General features: G+C 39.2%; 1 protein-coding gene across 1 annotated transcript in view; it reads left to right on the plus strand.

The window, feature by feature from the left end:
- Positions 1-18765, plus strand: part of CUBN (cubilin) — a 143199-nt gene that overhangs the window by 66356 nt on the left and 58078 nt on the right. Inside the window, exons 30-34 of the mRNA XM_027720543.2 lie at positions 4919-5093; positions 6704-6885; positions 12806-12962; positions 14640-14756; positions 17026-17139. Of these exons, the coding sequence (XP_027576344.2) occupies positions 4919-5093; positions 6704-6885; positions 12806-12962; positions 14640-14756; positions 17026-17139 (745 nt within the window). The remainder of the gene's footprint in view (positions 1-4918; positions 5094-6703; positions 6886-12805; positions 12963-14639; positions 14757-17025; positions 17140-18765) is intronic.

Here is an 18765-nt window from a genome sequence, read left to right on the forward strand (position 1 = left end):
ACAAACTGCTTGAAGAAGCTGATTAAGAGGATCCTGCAGTTTTCTGCTATGTGTCTCCAAGCAAGGTATTCACCTTAGGTCAGAGGTTTTCTTTCTTTACCATTTGAAGCCTAGTTGCTATGCTTTGCTTCTTCCCAACCTTACTCATTCATCTGCACAGACACCCACCTTGCTGTTTGAGCTCCTCTGCCTTCCTGCCCTCAGAATTGGCATGACTGAGTTACTTGTCTCCTGATCTTGGTTCACCTGGTTCCCAACACCTGGCTCTGATCTGCTGACAGATAACCTACTGTAAATCAGCTTACTGGGGAAAATTGGTTCATTCTTTAGTGCAGGATCAAAGGTCCTGCCTGGCAGTGTAGAGCTTGCCCTGCCAAACTGAAGGCACTTGGTGGAGCTTTATGTACCTTTCCACATGCATATTTTCTTCTTTTATTATAAAATTACACATTCACAGCAGGATTGACACAGTCTGCACAGAACAAATGATGACTCAGATTTAGGGTTAACCATTTTCAGAAGCTGCTTTATCTTGTCATCTTCTTTCCTTTAGTTGTCTACATAAGTCCAAGCTGAAAACCACACACACATATTTGCAAAGTGTTAGAAAAAAAGAGGTTCCTAGTGTGCTTTTGATACAATGTGTTTCAGTGATCACTAAGGTTCCAAATGTCTTTCAGTCTCACATTATCTTCCCAAGAATATCCTGTCTACAAGTTCTTTGGGTTTGGAAGTCTGATTTTTCTCATAGTTATTGTTCCAATTTCACTTTTTCCTTATCTCCGAGTAGTGAGTTCTACTGCTTCCTGCTTTCTTTCAAGTCAAACAACTTTCCAGTTGTAATAGAAAGTCAAAATCAGTACAAAAATAGCTCTGCAGTCTGCTGTCCCTCCATGTCCCATTAACTCTCTCTACTACCTGAAATAAGCCATCTTGTAATAAATATTTCCCAGTAATCACAAAACTTGCTCTTATGAATGCATTTAGCTTTTGGTTAGAAACACCCTCATCCTTTTGAGCTGTCAGAGAATTGTACAAAAATTCTGAGATCTTTCCCATTGCAGCCACTTTCCTGCTAACTTCATTTTTATACCATAATTTCTTGAACATTTCTCTCTTGCACATTTGTCTGAAGCATACTTGTTTTTGTAAAATGCAGCATCTCCCTTCCCTTTCCTTTGACAAAGCCTCTTAAACAAGCTGTCCTTTCCGTGTCAGTATCTCAGAACTGCTTTATGTTTCACCAAGACTGGTGAATATTTTTTTTTATGTGAAAACCTCAAGTTATCCCCATGGCTCAAGTGTTTGATACATTCTCCTTTAATCTTTCTCCCTGTTTCTTTTATGACACTGTTGCACCGTCTTTTTTTTCTTCCTCATCAAATTCCCTTCCTTTTATTAACATCCAGAAGCAAATTTTAAGTTGTTCATAAAGATGTTTCCTAGAAATGTTTCATGGAAATAGGAGCCATTATTTTGGACACAATGAAAGAGTTAAATAATTTTTGTAATGGCTTCTATTGAAAATACACACATAGAGGAAAATTACCATGTCTGCTTTGTTAAATTTTGACACCTTCTCCTTAGTACAGACCAGATTGTTATAAATATATCTGTCTCACCAAGATGTAGCTCTGAGCTGAAAAGGAAGGAACCCTCTCAATCTATTGCACTTCCAAGTCTTTATTAGATGCTTCGGTCTTCTCATTTGAATATAAAGAAACACCAAATATTACCAAAGTTCTTGATTCTTTGTCAAAGCCATGCTCTCTCTTTGCTGGAAGTTATATCTGAACAGAGATCAGTGTTATTCCCAGAAAATCTGTGTCATGAGGGTGACCAACCACATAAAAACAGCTTTCTGTTTCTCATAACTCTGGAATGCTGACTGTTAACAATAAATGGAGCTAACGGGGCAGAAGCAAATGATAAGAACAGATTAAAACCATGGGCTTTACGTCAGTGTCCTGCAGCACTGTTATGCCATCCAATACCACTTTATCTCTGGATCAGGTACTCTGGTCAGACTAGCTGGTTTTGTTTTTATTTTTATTTTTGGTTTTTTTCAGCTCAGACATCCTATGACTCTTTGTGAACCACACCCTTGAATTCATTCTTTCCATCCATTCTCTTTTCCCTCTTTTTTTTTTTTTTCATGTGGTAACTATTGGTTTTCCTCTTTGGAGCCAAATATAATATTTTATTGTTTTTTGTCATGGAAACACTTGAATTTGTTTTTGTTCCAGCCCTTGTGAAAGCATCTGATTAATTGAACTGGCCTAAAGGAGAAAAGAAAATACACTCCTAACTGCAAAGAGCATGCCTCTGACTGCTTTTTATTTTGAAACTGTGCAGAAAGCTGTTGCTGAACAGTTAACAATGTAAACGAGATCCACAAACCTCAGATTTCCATCAATATTTCTTCCCCAACCTTAATTCCTTCCCAACAGGTCAATTTTAAATGTTCAGCTCAGGCCAAGGTAATTTCTGAGGTAATGCTACAGAAATCAGCAGGGCTTATGTCAGAGCTGGGTTTGGTTCCCTTGTCCATGGTGTGCAGATGGCCCCACAGAGCACCAGGGATGATGTGAGAGGCTGGTCCATGAGGCTTATTAGATGCATGTTAGAAACTCCTGCTGTTTCCTCTGTCACATAGCTTCCCTAGGCTGGTTTAGATGATTGAGAGCATGTGTTCCAGCTAAATCTCATGCTGTGGCTCTTACTCAGGGAATATACCACAAACACATTTTAAAATTCACATTTTGAACAGACTTCTGACAAATGCAGCTGTCACTGGGCCTCACGAGCAGCCAAGCAGTAAGATTTTTCTGAAGACACTGAGCTTCCAGTGGACAAACAGGCTTCTTCCTCAGACTGTGACAGCTTCATTACAGATTCTGAATCTGAGCTGCAATTTCATCCATACTGACTTCTCTTGAATGCCCTGAGACGATCGATTGGACAGAGGAGCCATTATCTATTCAAGTCAGGCAGCCTCTCTGCAGAATGCAAAAAAGTGCTGTCTCGGTCAAAATAAATATGTTTAAGTTATTAAGGCTGTGTTATCAGCAAAATGCAGTCTTTGGAACACTGAACAGACTATGATGTTTATAAAAAAATCAATTCCTTATTTCTTCTGGGGATGCAAGCTTCAGTTTCTGAGATCTCACATTAATCTGAAGTCTCTGAATATTTTTTCCGGTTAAAACCCAATTTTTTTCTCTTAAAACTCTGACATCAGAGCAGTGTCAGGCCCTGTGAGCAGATAGTGAGCATACAGTTAACCAAATTATGTAACAATGCGCTACACTCAGCCCTGGAGGTGGGGGGACTAACTCAGCTCTTTGTTAGACTTGCTCAGATATTTAGCTTGTACAGAACCCAAACTTCTTCTGGGGATAAAAAGTATCTGACAGAGCTTATTAAAATATTGAGTTTTCCCTCATCTAGAAGTGATCAGAGGAAAAAGGGTCACAGAGAAAGCTGTTTCTTACAGTACTGTCGCTTTTAAAGAGAGATTCATGGATTGCTTCTTTTGACCTTTTTGATGTTTACCAGACTAATAAAATATCGGAGCAGACTTGAGATGCTACTGGTTGGAAAATTCTGATGGGTTTTGTTGCTTTATATTCCTGTTCTCTGCTTTTTGGGGGGGGGTTGGGTGTTTTTGTTTGTTTGTTTGTTTGTTTGGGGTTTTTTGTTTTGGGTTGGGTAGTGGGTTTTTTTTGTTAGAACTTGCCGTTCTCTAGTTTAGCTTTAGGATTTATACATAATATATGCTTATACAGTGAGAATCTTTCCATTACTAGTTCAATTGCTGAAAGATAGCGGCACTCTTAATTTAGTGTATCTCTTTCCTAGTTTTCACATTTGAGGTTACTGTCAAGGTGCCTTTTGCAGCTGCTGCCCTACCAGGGACATACAAATGGAAGGTAGTAGACTCTTAGTATCAGGTGGCATTTCATTTGCATGCAGGAAGCCAGGAAAATTCAATCATTGAGGGCTCTTAGCACCAAAATCACGTGTCTGGATTTGGAAATGGCACTGAGCATGTGTGTTTTCTTCTGCTTTGAGGCAGAAGACTAGGGAAGCTGAGCCGGTTCCACGAGTTATAAATGGGCTCAAACTGAAATCCTACATCCCTTCTGGGAAAACAAGAAACAGAATTAACAATCCTTCAGCACTGCCACCTCATTCACTTCATTTGGTTTAAAAATGCATTATAAGTACACAATACTGCTGATGATGCTTAAGAGAGAGATGGTTTTCTGGGGCAGTCTCTTCTGAGTAGGAAATAATTACTCTTTGAAGTCAAAACTTGTCTTCTGTGGCAAATATATGATATATATCCTTGCTTCCAAAGAGTATTATTAAAATGTAGTTTACTTGACCAAAATCCCACCATTTGGATGTTTATGCTGCCCTTGAAGTCAACAAAATTGCAATTTTTTTTGTTTTATCAGAAGGAATGATGAAATCTAGCCCCAATATAATAATCATCCTTAGTAATGTCTCTGAACATCAATAATGCAAAACATCAGCACAGATTCCTGTGAAGAGAAGGAGTTTGTTTGCACAAGCATGCAAAAAAAATCTGCATTTACATGCCCAGAGAAACAAGGTGCTAATCCTGAAGGTAAGGGGAAGAGGAATGTAGCCCAGTCCCCAAACAGAAACTTCTATTTAATGCAAGACTATTCTGAAATCATCTAGCATTTCATACTTGGTTCAATCAGTTGGTTCAGATACCAAGTAAACCTGCAGAGAAAATAACTCTATTATCTGCTTTACATTTAAAAATGTCTAATCAATACTTATAGATGGGTTGCTTTTTTCCTTCTAGCTAAACAGTTTTCATGTACTCTGTATGGCAAACGGTCTCTTTGGAAAACTTTGACAGTATTTCTTCCATTTCTAGGTCTATGGTGGCCCAGATTTCCTCTCTCCTAGGCTGGCCCAGCTCTGTGTTTCAAGATCAGCACAAAACCCACTGCGAGTCTCTACCACCGGCAATTCGGCCATTGTCCGTTTCAAGACAGATGCAGCAGTGACAGGGAGAGGTTTTAATGCCTCCTGGCAAGAAAATCCAGGTGGTGAGTAAACTGATTAATACCATGAGAAAGTCAGGAAGTCAGAGAATCGAGGATCAGCCATGCAAGCACTCAGTCAAACAGCATAGGACTGAAAGCTGAAGGAGGATGTGGGTAATACTAGGAGATGCTGAATTGGTAATACTAGGAGATGCTGAAAGACACACAGAAAAAAAAATTGTCTAACTAGCTGAAATCTAGGCCTATTTATGTATTTTTTGTGGGTTTCTTCTCTACAAAATTAATCAAGATATTCCTGTAATCAAAAAAAGACATTTGCATGCTACCAGTTCTTCCCACCCACTTACCCATACAGAGTCCTTTATTAGCTGAATGATGCTTTTGGTTTTAAACAGTAAAGTGAAAGATATCTGAGAATGTGGCTTACCTTGGTGAACTCGGTGGACTCCAAAAAAATTTGTCATGATTAGTAAATACTTGAACTCTATAAGGTTCATCTACACCCCATGTGATTGTTCATAGCCTTACTGGTAATCAGTAAAAAAGACAGGATTAAAAGATTCAACCACATGTTGAATGAATTCTTATGAAAAGGCCAATTATCGGAAAATAATTGCAATGAAAAGTGAGGAGAGGCAGATTTTAATTCTTCAAGTTTTGCTTGATTAAGCACACTGATTCATTAATTTGTCAAGGTTTATACTTCTCATCTCTCACAAGTTTTATGAGAAAGGCGCAAGATTTTTTTTGAATAAAAGTACTCTACAATAGTCCTTTGAATTAATCCCCTTCCGAGATCTAGCAGCTTATTTTTATTACTTAGGCCCCCTGAAGCTTTCTCATCCTTTTACAACGTCTTGCCTCTTGTACTTCCACCCCCCTCTAGCCTCTAAAATACCCACTCACTAGAATGCAATAACAGTATGGTCTTTTATTCTTCCAGCAGGCTGCCTCCATCTACAGCAATCCCAATATGTTTCCCTCTCCCTCCTCCATCCCTTTACAATATATAAAAGTCCATTTGTTTGTGTTAGTCGTGTACTTTCCATACAGGATCCATCATTCCAGGCTATTTAGTTATTCAAGAGCACCAGAGTTATTCTGGTCAGAAATATCTGAGGGTGGAATCTTCAGTAAACCCTCAGCTTCATGGGTGCACATGTAGAAACTTGAGGCTTGCAATTGCTCTACTGCTCATGAGCAGTGACGAGCTCTCAACTGTCTTGGTATAGAAGTATTTTTCTCACCGTATGCTCAGCTAGGAATAGTCATTGCTTTCTCAGTATGCCAGGTCTGTGGTGTTCAAATGAATGGTATTTTGGATTGCTTTTGCAGTATCTAGGATAAAGAAATACCAGCACTAATGCTTCAGCCTTTGCAATGTCTACTACCAGCCTGGGGCTAGAAAGAAACTACTTCACAGTATTGTTGTTGCATATTCAATTATAATGATAATATTATACTTTCCTGATAGTAATTTCCATTGATTTTTGTTCCAGCCAGGACACTTCAACAGTTGTAGCACTCATCTTACAAAAGTTTAATGTAGAAAATATAAAGAAGGAGGCGTTCTTAGTTTAAAAATAGAACTGAATTCTTGCTAAGCATGAAAGAGAAGAGCTTGTGATTAAAATTGATCATGTCTTTTTCAGGTTGTGGTGGTGTTTTCCAAGCTACCAATGGGGAAATCCATTCTCCAAACTATCCTCAACCTTATAATAACAACACAGATTGTTCTTGGGTTATCCAAGTTGACTACAGCCACAGAGTGCTATTGAATTTCACAGATTTTGACATTGAAAATCACCATTCATGTAACTATGACAATGTTGAAGTAAGTAACAAAAGATATTTTAAAAGGTTACCTAAAGAGTCTGGTGAAATGCTTGCAAAATAACCTCATACATAGTTTGCTGTTATTATGACACCCTTTCCCATTCATAGTGCAGTTTACCACAGCATGTCCCAAGCCATAGGATGAACTGCTGACATATATAACAGATTGCCCATACTCTGTTACGAACTCAGGAGAGAGAGAGGTCTACATCCAGAGGGAATTGTGGCTGCCTGGTTTTCTTTATGTATGCACTGTGTATTCAGGTGCTCCTCAGCTGTCTGTTTAATTACTTCATTAGAGCCACTGCTCTCTTTAAAGCTTCACATTGCTGTTGGTTTGTGAGTTTTTGTTGATGCTACAGAAATTAAAACTGATTCTCAATCAGTGCACAACAACGAAGAACCCTCCACATCTCCTCTTGGCCTTTTGGGAGCAGAGACATGAAGTCTTGACCTTTGATGTCAGATTTCACTTCACTCAGTACAAAGGCATGTGTGAATCAGTACCAGTTGGATAAAGCACAGTGGCTGTAGCCCAAAATCCAGCTTTCCTCTCCTTGATAAACTGTCATTCGCAGAGGACTCAATTTGGCAGGAACTGAGACTCTTTTCAAAACGGCGTCAGTTTTAACAACATCGTCTCGTAAAGCTTTTTTGTACTGAACCGGAAAAAAAGGAAACGTGTCCCCATTTTGCTGAGCAGAACTGAAGATTTCATTTGACCACAAAGCATCTTTGTACAATGACTGTTCTTCCTTTTTTTTTCTGGTTATGAAGCATAGGGAAATATGGTTATGTCTTTTTATTTATATTATTAACTACATCAGGGGATCATTGAAGGGAATTTTCAAGTCTTCTATGCTATCACACAGGAGTAGAAAATCAAAGTGCCTGACAGAAACATGGGCCATCTGAAATGGCAGTACTCATACTACTGCAAAACAACCCCAGAACCATTCACCAGTTAAGGGCTAAATTCCGAAAAGGCCTGATATACAAGTTTCTCTTTCAAACCTGATGCCAATGGACATGTGTACCTATCTAAACACATTGTGGAGCACTCAGCTCCATGAGCTCCTTGCAGTTACAGAAACAGCTCCCCTTACCTAACGCTTATGAATTAAGTTTGCAGACCATTGCAGTGCAGTGACATCCCTTGTCCTCCAGTGCTGTAGGAGTATCTGTTTGCTTCTGCTTTTTTGGTTTTCTGGGGGTGGTGAAGAAGGGAGTTCCCCATCAGCCTCATCTGTGCAAACACAACTGAAGCAGCAATGTGAACAGGGAGGGAGATTTAAATTTAATGCGGGCATCAATCACTGCCCACCAAGTGGAGTGTGGTTTGAAAATTGATGAGGGACAACGCTGGTTTGGAGTTGTATTGAAGAGATAATGAAGGGCTCAGAGGCTTTGGAGTATGAGGTAGTGAAGAGCATTTCAGAGCTCATGTAGAGGAATCAGCAGGGCAAGAAAGGAGTAGATGAACTTTCTTTCATTCCTAGTATGCCAATAAGAACATCACTTGATACCAACACCTAGCCGTGATTTGTGTTCATCTCATTGCAAAGGCTTGTTATATGCCTCACACAGAGGAAAACAGAGTGAGGGAACAGAGAGGAACTGGAAATGTATAAGTAGATGTCTGACTATGAATGATTTAGGAATTACATTCCAAAAGCTGTGTAAATGGAAAATACAGGCAGCTAAGGAAGCAGGTGGGTTGTTTTTCTCTTCCTAATGTAGGAACAAGTACCATGTATGAGTAACACAGTGGTTCCACCCTTTTCTGTTTCTTTAATTTTGACTTATCTTTATGGATTTTATTTGCTCTATGAGTTCTCTTGGGGCTTCCCTCCACCCTTGAGTGTACCAACGGTCTTTTCCTTCATCCTTCCCCTTCTAGATCAACTCATTTTTCCCTGTGTTATGATTCAAGATTTTTTTTGTTTTTATATTTCTATGATAAATTCTCTTCTATGGGGAACACATGAAAATGTATTTCTTTCCTCTAAGGTTTTCCACTGCATGTGTTATGTGAGCAAAATGGAGGAAAGGAAAATACTTGTGTCTGCTGCTTCTTGGCTATGCTGCAAGTCCAAGAAGCCCAGTGCATTTTTCAGTTCTGCTCAGTGATTTCCCGTGTGAATCTGAGCACAGATCTAGGTTCAACCGAATGAATTCTGAGCCCCTGATGGTCACCACGGGGTAACTGCCCTGAGCTCCCTCTAGAGCCAGTGGAAGGAGTGCACAGGGAGTACATTCTTCATTTGCTTAGCTACCTAAATTTTGTTGATTCCTCTGTTTCTGTGCCCCAGTTGTGTACCTTATTTGTTCTAATAACAGATGAGCACCTCTTCATCTGCTAAATAAGGATCTCGAATACAACTCAGTAATATTCTGTAGAAAGCATAAGATCTTTGAGTAGACTCTTTTGCTGTCACTGTCACCATACATAAGGAATAAATTTTTAATTCCTTTCTGTGTACTAGCCTATTTCTATCTGGAGAGTGTGTCTCACAACAAACAAATTTCTTTCTTTGAAGGAAAATAGAGGGAAAGAAATAGTGAGTGCACTAATTGCTGTATGTTTGACCATGTTTAACCAGTAATGTATCTGATGCTATGCCAGGAGTGCAGGTCAGCAAGAGTTTCAAGTATTTAAGGATTGAGGAGGATGTGGCTCAGAAGGCAGTGCTTGTAGCAGAAGGTCCTGAGAAGGGGAGGAAGAAATAGTTTGTTCTGTCCAGTGACTTTGATTAAGTAATTGTTATTTTTCTTTCCTGTTGCAGTATAACAAGTAATACACAGGAATGTAAAAATATAAGCTTCTGGCATCTAGAAAGGAGGTATGACTTCATTTATTCCGGGTACTGGCAGAGAGTCTTCCGAGAGAGAACAGCTAGAAATATGTGGAGTTTTTATGGCTCAGAAGACAAAAGTTGTTGTCCTTTTGTCATGTGTTTTTGCAAAATTCAGGACACATTTGAAGAAGGCAATGATTCACTCAGTTATGTTCATTGTGGAAAGGGAATAGAAAAGCAAATTGCTGCTATGCACGGTGAAATTGAAAACTTGGCTTTTAAGTAAGCAAATGCGTAATTTTCCTTTGCTCATGAAGCCAGAAAAATGCATTTCTCGAATGTATCAAAGCAAATTTAAGAAACTGCAGAAAGACACAACTCTTTCCAGAACTAGTGTGTTAATATTGTGATTTCTGATCTAACTTCTAACTTTAAGCCTGAAATTGTCCCTATAAAATAGTTTAAATTAATAAATAACAAGTGAACAGAAATGATGCAGCCAGAAAATACCCACGTGTTCCTGTTCCTGCTTAACTTGTAGCTGCTGTAACTCCTAAGAGTTGCTGCTGTATCCCGCTAATGCTTATGCTGAAATATTGCTTGAGACAGATTTGTATCAAGTGAAATGACAGGGAATCAATCCCAGAGTTTCTCAAAGAGGAGACAGTACTATTCTTCAAGCAAGATGCCCAGAAACAGCAAATACACTTGATATAGTAAACATTCCTCTGACTTCATGCTCCTCTCCTAGTATTACCAAAGAAAGACTTCTTTATTCCAGAAAGCTCTTGGAATGAAATGCCTACTTAGTCTCTTATGTTACTCATCCTTAATGTCTTAACGAGTGAGAAAGCTCAACCACTAGAGCATCACAACAGTCCGTGTGTCACTGGTCATATCCTCAGCTGGGCAGAGGTGCACAGATCCATCAAAACCAGCATGTTAGGAGAACTGTAGTCAGGCCTCTCTCTACGCTCTCTCAGTGCAATGCTTATTCTCAATTCTAGCATTCAGATAAAATCCTCTTGCTACTGTCTAGGGAAAGACAATGCCTTCATTCCAAAGGGTTATTTTGTTAGTCACTAGTTTTTTTTTCACATTCCATGGTTTGTGGTTTTTAACTTCAGGCAGTCTGATTTATATACCGAATATATGTGCAGAGGAAGAATAAACACTGCACAATCTGTATTAAAGGACTGATTGTGGCAGGATGCCAAGAGAGAAGAAAAGATTGAATGGATGGATATTTTTGGGTCCCTTTACCAGGTACTCATTTTTACAAGCATTACAGAACACTTAATACTCTGTCATAAGGTCTCACACAGCTCTCTAGTGTTCACAGAATCACAAGTAAATGTTTAATTCATGAGTACAGCATTGACTATGTAGGGTATGTCAGTGGATTAAGCAAGAGTTTTGTCCTTTGTTTCTCAGCTCTGAGGTTTTATTTGAGAGAGGTCACTTTTCTCCCACCTACTGTTTTTATACTTTTTTCAATAATATGCTTAAAGGCCTTTGAATACTGGAGGCAGAAACATTACCTTCTGTTATACATTCTTGTTAGAAATCTCTAATTCATTGGTGCTGCCTTGCACAGACTTGCTGGAATTTGAGGCGCTTCGAAGTAAAAGAAGACAATCTCAATAAGAAGTACATATCTTCTAATCTGATGGCATTATTTTGCTCAAAGAGAGTTTTTATGTAGCTTTTGACATCCCGGCACCTCAGTATCTTCCAGTACTTCTATCCATATTTTAATCCAAATTTTTCTCCGACTGAGTCATAGGTCATATTAAATGAAGTGCCTGTGACAGTGCAGGACGTTAATGCTGAAACAGGAACTGAATTCAACTGCTGTTGCTGCCCAGTAAGTAGCCCAAAGGCTCTTCCTCTGTGGGTCATGCAACTGTGCTGGGAGCTCCAGCACTTGTCACTTCTAAAACCAGACACCAGAGCTCTGAAACTGGCCCATGGCTCCAAACACAGAAGCAACACTAGTGGGAGATTCTGAGGCTGTGGCCATTTTTCTTTCTCTCTGGTTTCTTTTCTTATAATTTTGATGCTGCTTAAGCTATAAGCTCATTGCTTCTAATTTCTCTGTCCTTCTCTTCCTGATTGTGAAACAGAGAGGAAGGAAGCAAAATTATCAGCGGTAGGGGAAAAACAAAAAAGAGAAGGAAGGCATTTGTGGTAAAATTAAAAGTGAAGTTTTGTAAACCCATCTTTACTTTCTTCCTCCCATTTTTTTTTTTGCTTTTCTTTCCCCTCTACTTAAATAGCATTTCATGTATATATGTGTAATTCAGCACCCTAAAGGTATTATAAAACACAGATATACGGACTCTGATCCTTGATGTTGAGTGCATTTATGTAAAAAATATAATCCTAGTGATCTTTTATCCGGTGTCAGAGCTCTCACTGGTGCACCAGTTGCATGTTTAAAAGTCTTTACTGAGGCAAGATATAGAGTTTGACTGAATAAAAGCTACATGGGAACTCATGTTAGTCATTAACAGAAGACCAGTGACAGAAACTGAGGAAATGGCCTAAGTTGTGTCAGGAGAGATTTAGGTTAGATATTAAAAAAAGGTTCTTCACCCAGAGGGTGGTTGGGCACTGGAACAGGCTCCCCAGAGAAGTGGTCACAGCACCAAGCCTGACAGAGTTCAAGAAGCATTTGGATGATACTCTCAGTCACATGGCATGACTTTTGGGGATGGTCCTGTGCAGGGCCAGGAGTTGGACCCTTGTGGGTCCCTTCCAGCTTGGCATATTCTGTGATTCTGTGAAACAACAAACGTATGGGGGCATGTGGATTGTTAAAAGACGAATGCTTCCATACCAGATACACATTTACTTGATGCATTTCTGTTACAAAGGCCACAGTAGCTTCAGACTGAAATACATCCATTTTTTGGAAATTGCCACAGGGTTAAGATAGGCAATGCAGTTTGTTTGCACTGCCCATACCAGTGCCCATACCAGTTTGTTTACGCTGCCCATACCCGTACTGATCTATATCAGGATCAGAATATATGAAACCTAAGAGAGAGATTGAAATAAAAGCCTTCTCAATACTGACATTGAAACCAAATACTTCATTTGATCTTTTCGTAACAGGTATTTGATGGTCCTAACAATGAAGCACCACTTCTTAGAAAACTGTGTGGAACAGAGCATCCTCCTCCTATCACATCCTCCAAGAATCTGATGTACATCCGACTGCACTCTGATACAACCATCCAGCACAGGGGCTTCAGTGCTCGCTTTACTGAAGGTAATTTCATCATTTACATTAATGCATATTTATCTAATCACCAGTGTGTTTGTATCAGACACAATCTTTTAGCCCAACTGGTAATGAGAAGTGTTGTTTCTATATATGTAGCACACAACTATGTATCTTTATCAGGACCAATTTTTTCCAAATTATAGTTTAAAGAATTTAAAGGATCACCTTAGATTCTTCAACTGGGAAAAAAACCTGTACTTTTTATGGCAAGGCATCTAGAACACATCAGCTACCTCTTATTCTTTCTCCCTAGAGGGTTAGCTCTCCACAACTTTCCTGAGAAAAATGTGCAACTGGCAGTTTCCACAGACCTAGCGACAAAATAACATTTTATATGTCCATCCATGCGCATGAATCTGAAAAGCTATAAAAGAATTCTATGTGGTGCTGTTGATGAAGTCCATGGATTCAGGCCTGCACACCCTGCCAAACATCAACTATCCAATTTGTGGAGGACTAATTGGTGTTTTACATGGTTTCCTTTTTAATGAAAAATGACCCCAGCTGGGCAGAATTTTTCATGAAATTACATACTATTTGACAACTGGTGATTTTCTTTCACTTTTTTCACAATAATTTGGTAAACATTTTTTCTCCAAGATACAGCCATTTAGATTTGTGGAGAAAATAATTTACTTCTCAAGATTCTTTTCACTATAAATTAGCAGTTTTCCCAGAAATGTTTCTTTCTTTGAAAATATTGTGAAAAATGATAAAGAAAAGGAGGAACTTACATCAATAAAAATCTCAGAAACCCCGGTTATTGAGGTACTAGTTAGATACCTAATTAAGCATTTCTGACTAACAGCTGTGAGAGCCTAATCTGTTAAACTTTCTCAGAATGCATTTACTGGATTCAGTCCTGCACAGACCATGCCTGGTGAGCAAGTGCTCCCTGCCTAGGATGTTGGCAACCCAGCTTCCCTCTTCCTGAGAAAATCCTGTTAAAACCCATCTCCTGTTGGGTATTTTAGACAGCACAGCACAATAAGTGAATCCGACTCTTTGGTACCTACCTCCTCACCCTGCTGTTTTAAGTAGTCGTGTGTTAAACTTAGACCTGGGGGCTTTATAATGAGCCACTATGCTTAGAGGTGAGGCTTGGCAGCACTCAGCACTGTCAGCCAAAGTTATGCAGTCAGCCACACTCTTGCACACATGCTACACTTCACACAATTGCAGTTTTGCTGACACAGCTCACAAGAGGATCCTACCAATGCAATGTGGTGCCATCCTTGGGTGTTGGAAGGTTGCGGAAAGTTACTTATGATTTTTTCTTCCTAGTGTCCAACACAGGCAAATGACCAGTGAAATGGGTGTATTGCACCACCCTGAAACCAAGTTATTTTGGCCCCAAGATTGCTCTTCTGGGCTATGAGTAGATGAAAACTATCAGGTCTATTCTCAAGTCACTCTGGCTTCTCTCAGATGGTCAGGCAGGTACAGCATGACTGTGGATCCAGAGCACTGGTACATCCAGTGCTGGGAGCTAATCCTTAAGCCTCTTCTTCTGATAAATTACTGTTGTGAATTTTATCCTCATTTCACATTGATATACCAGGTTACAGTTTGTGCATTCATTTGCACTGCAGAATCTAAGAAAGGTGATTTGTATATGTAAATATTTATGTGTGTATATGATCTATGTGTTTTATTCTAAAGCGTGCGGAAGTTTCATAGAGTCAGATTCAGTTGGGGCAGCAATTTCCTCTCCTCTGTATCCTGCCAAATACCCAAACAATCAGAACTGCAGCTGGATTATTCAGGCTCAGGAACCATGTAAGTAAAAACATCTTTTATAGTTAGCTGGGATGACTAACATCCTCATCTTCTTTTCTGTAATAACAATGCAAAATTCCTCCTTTATTTCTTTAGGAAGTCCTGCATCCTGGTAGTTGGAGAGAGTGGCTTTCCTAATCTGTCACAAGTCAGACTTCACTGTAAAAGATTTAGTGCATAGTGAGGAAAATAGTTTACAACTTTGTCATCTTAGCCCATTTACTGTGACCCAAGTGTTACAATTATAAATGAGGTATTGAATACTACGTGGAGTTGGATTCATCTGTGAGAAAATCTAAGGGTTTATATATAATTAAAGCACTTGTATTTAGCTGACATTATTTTGGTCTGGATTTTTCAGACTAAAGTTTTGTTACATGAAATCTGTGCTGTTAACATAAAAAAAAAAGATTCAATAATGAGAAAAGGTACAGAAGAATTTCAATTTCAAATGCAAACAAAACTATATAAATAAACCGGTCTTATGTGCATAGATACACTCTCAGCTATTCCTAATTTTACACAGATTTGTGATTGATCATAAAAGACCAAATATTTTTCATCAGATACTGGTATTACCTTTAGTACCCCCTATTACCTTTACATTTATAAGATTCCAAAAAAAAAAAAAAAGTATGTGTTAAATCCTATAATAGTATCATGGTATCTGTATTTTTAATAGGAACTATTCTACTTCAGTTGTGCATCTGATATTTAGCGAGAGTTGTTAAAAACGTAGAATGTTCCAATCACATTTATAAGCTTATTTTGCTAATTTATAAAATGAAAATCAATTTGACAAAGAAGACACCAGAACACAAAACAGGAGACAAAAAAAAATACCTTTTTTATTTAGCATAGTTTCATATACAGGTATGTGAAATGGACATCATCAAAGCTCCTCACCTATACAACGTTTATTTCTAAAGACAGTCTTTTCCTGGACGAGGTTGAAAACTCATACATAACTGTTGTCTCCTGAATTATATCGATATGAAAGACCAGAAAAATGCTGTAGAAGAAGTAGTAACTTTCTCCACTTACCACCAGGACCACCACGTGTCACGTGTTAGAGCTACACGTGGCTTCATTTTGCCGTCCCACAGCACTACAGACACAAACGGCGTGCATGCATTGCGTTGCATAACCATATACAATAGATTTAGCCAATGGCAAGACACAGCAGAGCTCCTGCTCTGCTTTTACCGAGAAGGCCAACAAGTCTCCTGCCCTGGCCACCCACTGTGTTTTTCCTTTTTGCTCTGTATCCTGAGGACTGGCATTGATAGCTGTAATTGATTGACCAGACAGGACACAAAAGAGCGCGGAACATGCGTATGCAGCTGAATGCCAGTCAGTGGCACCCTGCTGGATGCAGCGCCAGGGTCCGTGTCTGTCACTGCAGCTTATTCTTGCCAATTAAGTGTGGCCTGGTGAGAAGCAAAATATTTGTGTCAAATTCAGCTTGGTCAACGTGGGAGAAAACTTGGTTGTCATCTAAATTGTGAGACTCCTTCTGACCCACTCAAACTGCATAGGAGCTCTAAGGCCAGGACTAACTACTGTCACAGACTGGTGTCTGTGAGACAGCTTCTCTTCTGCCAGTTGTGATTACCTTTGTTCATATCAGGCAAGCAAGAGCCAAATGAGGGTCAAAAATACCCTGAGTCAGAAATTCTCTTTTTCAGAATGTAGCCTGCAGTCCAAGAGTGTGGAAAATCCAATTCTGTACAAGTATAGCTGAGGGTAGTTAATGATCCTTTGACCAGTCCAATTGATGAATATGGAATGTTACAATACAATGAAAGAACTGTCTCTTTCTAAGCCTGGAGCAGGGCAGAGACAGTTCACATTTTGTCCGGATCTATGGTATAGATCACAAAGGGACAGAAGGTCATGGATGTGTAGAAATAAGTTTTGTTTCTGAACATGTGTAGATTTCCCATATTTTCTTTGCTGATGCTTTCAGTATATAATGAAGCTGTTCAGATACCAGGAAACTTACATTCGTGTGTATATGTTAAATCCTATGCTTCTAATGTTGTCTGTACTAGAAGGTACTGAAAGGTGAAATGATTTACCAGGACCTTTGCAGTAAAGGTTAATGTACTTCTGTCAAATTCATTCAACATATTGTGGAAAAAACTGCTTCAGGTGTTATGCTTTATGGGGACTGATCGCAAGGGAAAAAAGAAAAGATGATACATGTGTTTACATGTAATTATTTCTCTGTGAAATTACAACTTCTAAGTTTTTACTCTTTCGCCAGTCAACCACATCACCCTCTCTTTCATTGACTTTGATATTGAAAACAATAGACGAAACTGTACAACGGATTTTGTGGAGATTTTGGATGGGGATAACTATGAGGCTCCTCTGCAAGGTATTGCACCTTTCCCTTGTGTATTTCATATGTAGAACTACACCCAAGGTAAGCAGGAGAAGGTTTTCTGTGTGTGGCCTCCTGCTTCATGGATTTTCTCTGATAACAGAAGCTCCTTGGCCACTCTGGTGGCCTTTCTTCTGGTCAGAGAAAACCAAGAATGAAGGATAAGTTTTCAGTATGAATGGCACAGTCCTCCCAGGCTCTGGCTGTATTTCCACTAACCTGCAGTTTGGGGTTGACTCCAGCTGCCTTTTCCTTCCTCTTCAGCTGAACAATATCGGGAACCAAGCAATTCAGTTTAAACTGACTTGCAAGTTAACTATACAAAACACAACGTAACCCACACTCATAAGCACAGAAGAAAGCTGCAGATTTCTGGGAGCAGAAAATGGTTTTTCCTCAAGCCCTAGAAAGCCTGCTTTTTCTCCTCTTTCCTGACTTTTTTTTGCAGCTTGCTTCTGACACATCTGTTCAGAGCCATCACCAGCAAGTGGCAGAAACAGCCTGGAGCAGCAAAATTCATTGCCTATGCTACCAGGAAGCCATGAGAGACCCCCAGACAAAGGGTGGTCCTGACTCTCCTTGCACGTCCAGGGTTGCCTCAAATTCCTTTCTGGAAAATTCAGAATATCTCTGTCTGATTCTGTTCTCCTTTATCTACTTTTGTATATGCCTCTATGAGGGGTAGGGCTGCACTCAATTTAAATATTTTTTAACTGAGAGCAGAATTAATTTTTTAGTCTATCCTTGGCTTTCATTTGGCTAAAGGATTTTTCAATACTTAAAGGGACATCTAAGAAAGATGAGGAAAAACTTTTTAGCAGGGCCTATTGTGATTGGACAAGGGGTAATGCTTTTAAACTAAAAGAGGGTAGATTTAAACTAAATATAAGGAAAAATTTTTTTACAGGGAGGGTGGTGACATGCTGGAACAGATTTCCCAGAGAGGTGGTAGATACCCCATTCCTGGAAACATTCAAGGTCAGGTTGGACAAGGCTCCGAGCAGGCTAATCTAGTTAAAAGATATCCCTACTCATTGCAGGAGGGCTGGACTTGATGACCTTTAAAAGTCCCTTCCAACCCAAACTATTCTATGATTCTATGTTACTAGATGCTATCTTTCTTTTTGCTGTCAGATGCCTTTTTGCTAGATCATGATTCCTATTCCTAATCCCCATTGCTACAATCCATTACAGGAGAACTGATCTGTTATTTTTCACTTGTTTTTTTCCTCAGAAACCAACTGAGTGAAATAGAAACTGCTGTCAGATATATTTGATGGGTTTGGTTGGTTTTGGTTGTATTTTTTTCTGATTAGGCTGTAATTTCTGGCTAGAGGCAACGCAAAGGAGCTCAATGACAGAACAGATAGTGACTAGGTGTCTGGAATGCAGGAGGTCCTTCCTCTGCTAAAAAAAAATTGCCACCAGAGTTGAGTTCCGTGCAAATGAAAAAGAGTATTTCATTTTCATGTAGATTGAATTGGGAACTGCAATTGTAAGCAACAAATGTTACTCCTGTTTGTTGTCAGCATTAACTCCAAATATTAAATTAACAGTAGCAATTACATACTGTAATTACATGCTATAATTACTCCCTTTTTTTTTCTCTCTGGCTTGTTC

This window comes from Pipra filicauda, unplaced genomic scaffold (assembly GCF_003945595.2).
Source record: "Pipra filicauda isolate LSUMZ 115617 unplaced genomic scaffold, ASM394559v2 scaffold65_size3143899_pilon, whole genome shotgun sequence".
Taxonomy (NCBI): Eukaryota; Metazoa; Chordata; class Aves; order Passeriformes; family Pipridae; genus Pipra; species Pipra filicauda.